Source organism: Glycine soja, chromosome 2, assembly GCF_004193775.1.
Source record: "Glycine soja cultivar W05 chromosome 2, ASM419377v2, whole genome shotgun sequence".
NCBI classification, from domain to species: domain Eukaryota; kingdom Viridiplantae; phylum Streptophyta; class Magnoliopsida; order Fabales; family Fabaceae; genus Glycine; species Glycine soja.
Window position 1 is genome coordinate 4,943,491 of NC_041003.1, and position 2,376 is coordinate 4,945,866.

Consider the following 2,376-nt stretch of genomic DNA (forward strand, 5'->3'; position numbering starts at 1 on the left):
TTGCAAATTTAAATTGAATGGTTTAATTTGATTAATAACATACAGATGAGAATACATAATAGCAGCTTTCAACTAATGTATCTAGCTAGCTACCTATTTCCTTATCTGTATAATATTCACATCTCTAAGAGTTTAAAGCCTGGCTGGAGTATTTTTATTGAACAGAAAAATATAAAAGAAAAAATCAACAATCTAAATTAAAGAGATGGAATTAATTAATTGATTAATCTAGGCTTACATTACATTTGCTTCTTCTTCAAGGCTTGCTTGCTGTTGTGCATCCAAACCTTGAAAACCTGTCTTCTTACACCAACCTGGGAGCAAAACTGATGCAGTTCCTGTTCATCTTGTTTCTGGATCTTCCACCCAAGTTTCTCAGCAAACTCCATCATCCTATCTTTCTGTTGCTGTGTGAACTTGGTCCTGAACCTCTTCTTTGAAGATGATGATGAGAGTAGTGGTGGCTGCTGCTGCACTGATGATAATAACAAGTTGTTCCCTCCTCCTCCATGATCATTGGTCTGAAACATGTTGAGATCTTCGCTTGAGGACTCAGCTGGGCCTGATCCCCCAAAGCCCAACATCACGGGCTGAACAACAGGCGGCCCACCATGAAGATGAGAGTGTGGTGTAGGAAACTGAAGGTGGTGATGAGAGTCTGGAGAATGAATAATAGTGTTTATGTTCCTATTGTTTTTGTTGAGAAGAACATGTTGTAGTTGTGACTCTACTAGTACTCCTTGATGAGGTTCTTTTCTGTGGAAATTGCGGTGGCACTCACAAGCTGCACACTTTAAGGATTCTGGGGTGCCCTCTTCTCCATTTGGCATGAACTCTCCACACCCATCTGTGACATGACCTCCCATGCTTGCAGCATGATTCTTCAGACATTCTCGGTATCTGAATAATGTTGTTGTGTGTGGTTGTGGTGGTGCTGTTGTTGGGGTGGTGCTTATGATAGGAGGAGAAATAATAGAACTTGGATCTGGATCTCTTCTGGGTCTGTGATGAGGTTGTGGAAGTTGAAGAGGGTTTGGTGGGAGTGAAGGGGGATAGAGATTATGATGATGTGAAGAAGTTTGGGGTGGATCAGTGAAAACTAATGTGTGAGATTGATGAGGAGGTAATTGGTCACTACTTCTTTCACCTATTGGTGATGATAGCTTGGAACCAGAAGAGGAGTTATTATAACCCAAAGTGCTAGGCATCTCTATAACCTTATCTTGCTCTCTCATGTCCATCAAATCTGATTATCAACTTTTAATATAAAGAAGGCCAAGATCTAAAACTTAATCTCATTCCCCTAGCTAATTCCTTTTTTTTTTTTAATCTGATAATTTTTTCCTTAAACAATCATCATCTCACTAATGGATTTTCTTTAATTTGTGATTGTGGATCGTCCTGTAACGTGTTCAACCCTAATTCATCCCCTCTAATTGAAGAACAGGCTTAATCAAAGGGTTACTTGCACACCAACAACTGTTCTTTTTCCTGTGCTTATCTTGACATTGACGTTCTGGGTGCTAAACCTACCAATTAAATTTCACTATAGTCAATACTAATAATACTATTATTATCGGAGGAGAATAAAATGTACGTATATTGTAGCACTAGTAGCACTGGAAAAGTGGAAACAATTTATAGTTGTACAATTTGTATGAAAAAGAAAAATCTTAAGAGAGGGAGAGAGATAGAGGACAAAAACAGCAAAACTATTGGAAATTGAAGAAAAATTTGAGATGTGCCTATCAACTGGGTCCCTAGGGAGCTTCAATTAAGACACACCCTGGCAGCTAAATTAGACACTAAGATTTGAAGAGCATGAAGCCTAATTGCACGGCAAAACCTTCAAGGAGATTGAGAGAGGGAGACCTGGAAATTAAAGACTAGTAACAAGTTTGGACATAGAATAAGAGAGAGACAAGTGGGAATTCTGAATGTTAATTTATGAGGGCAAAGAAATAGAATGAAGAGTTTTGTTTCCTAGCAATGCATCAAGCCGCATAAAAAAGGAACAGTGTAGGGTTGTTTTGCACTCACGGAGAGTGATGACTACACTGCAAGTTTTGTCTTGCAGAACAACCGACAAGAGGTCATGTTGGTTCTCAATCTCTCGCACACCCGGCACGCTGGTCCAGTTCCTAATTATTGCCTTTTCTCAGCCACTCTTAATTTCAAAACCCTAGTTAAGCCAAATAAACCCCTTCAAATGAGATGAATTTGTGCTCTAAACCACCATAGCGCAAAAGGGAAAATGCTAGAGAGAATTAGAGAAATGGCTCACTTGCCAGGAATTTTCGTGTAACCAAAATTTTTGCATTAGAATTAAGCTGTTTCATTCATGCAAATTAAAGGTAATAGATGAAAAAGTTATTC

General features: G+C 38.8%; 1 protein-coding gene across 1 annotated transcript; it reads right to left on the reverse strand.

The window, feature by feature from the left end:
* LOC114382190 (zinc-finger homeodomain protein 6-like) lies at window positions 1-2,125 on the reverse strand. The gene has a single exon (XM_028341450.1). The coding sequence runs from the start codon at window positions 1,239-1,241 to the stop codon at window positions 240-242; it is 1,002 nt and encodes a 333-aa protein (XP_028197251.1). The 5' UTR covers window positions 1,242-2,125; the 3' UTR covers window positions 1-239.
* Between the last annotated feature and the right edge of the window lie 251 nt (window positions 2,126-2,376).

What these genes read in the sequence shown, in the direction of transcription:
- LOC114382190 (XM_028341450.1), bottom strand. Translation starts at nt 1,241, where the DNA reads ATGGACATGAGAGAGCAAGATAAGGTTATAGAGATGCCTAGCACTTTG.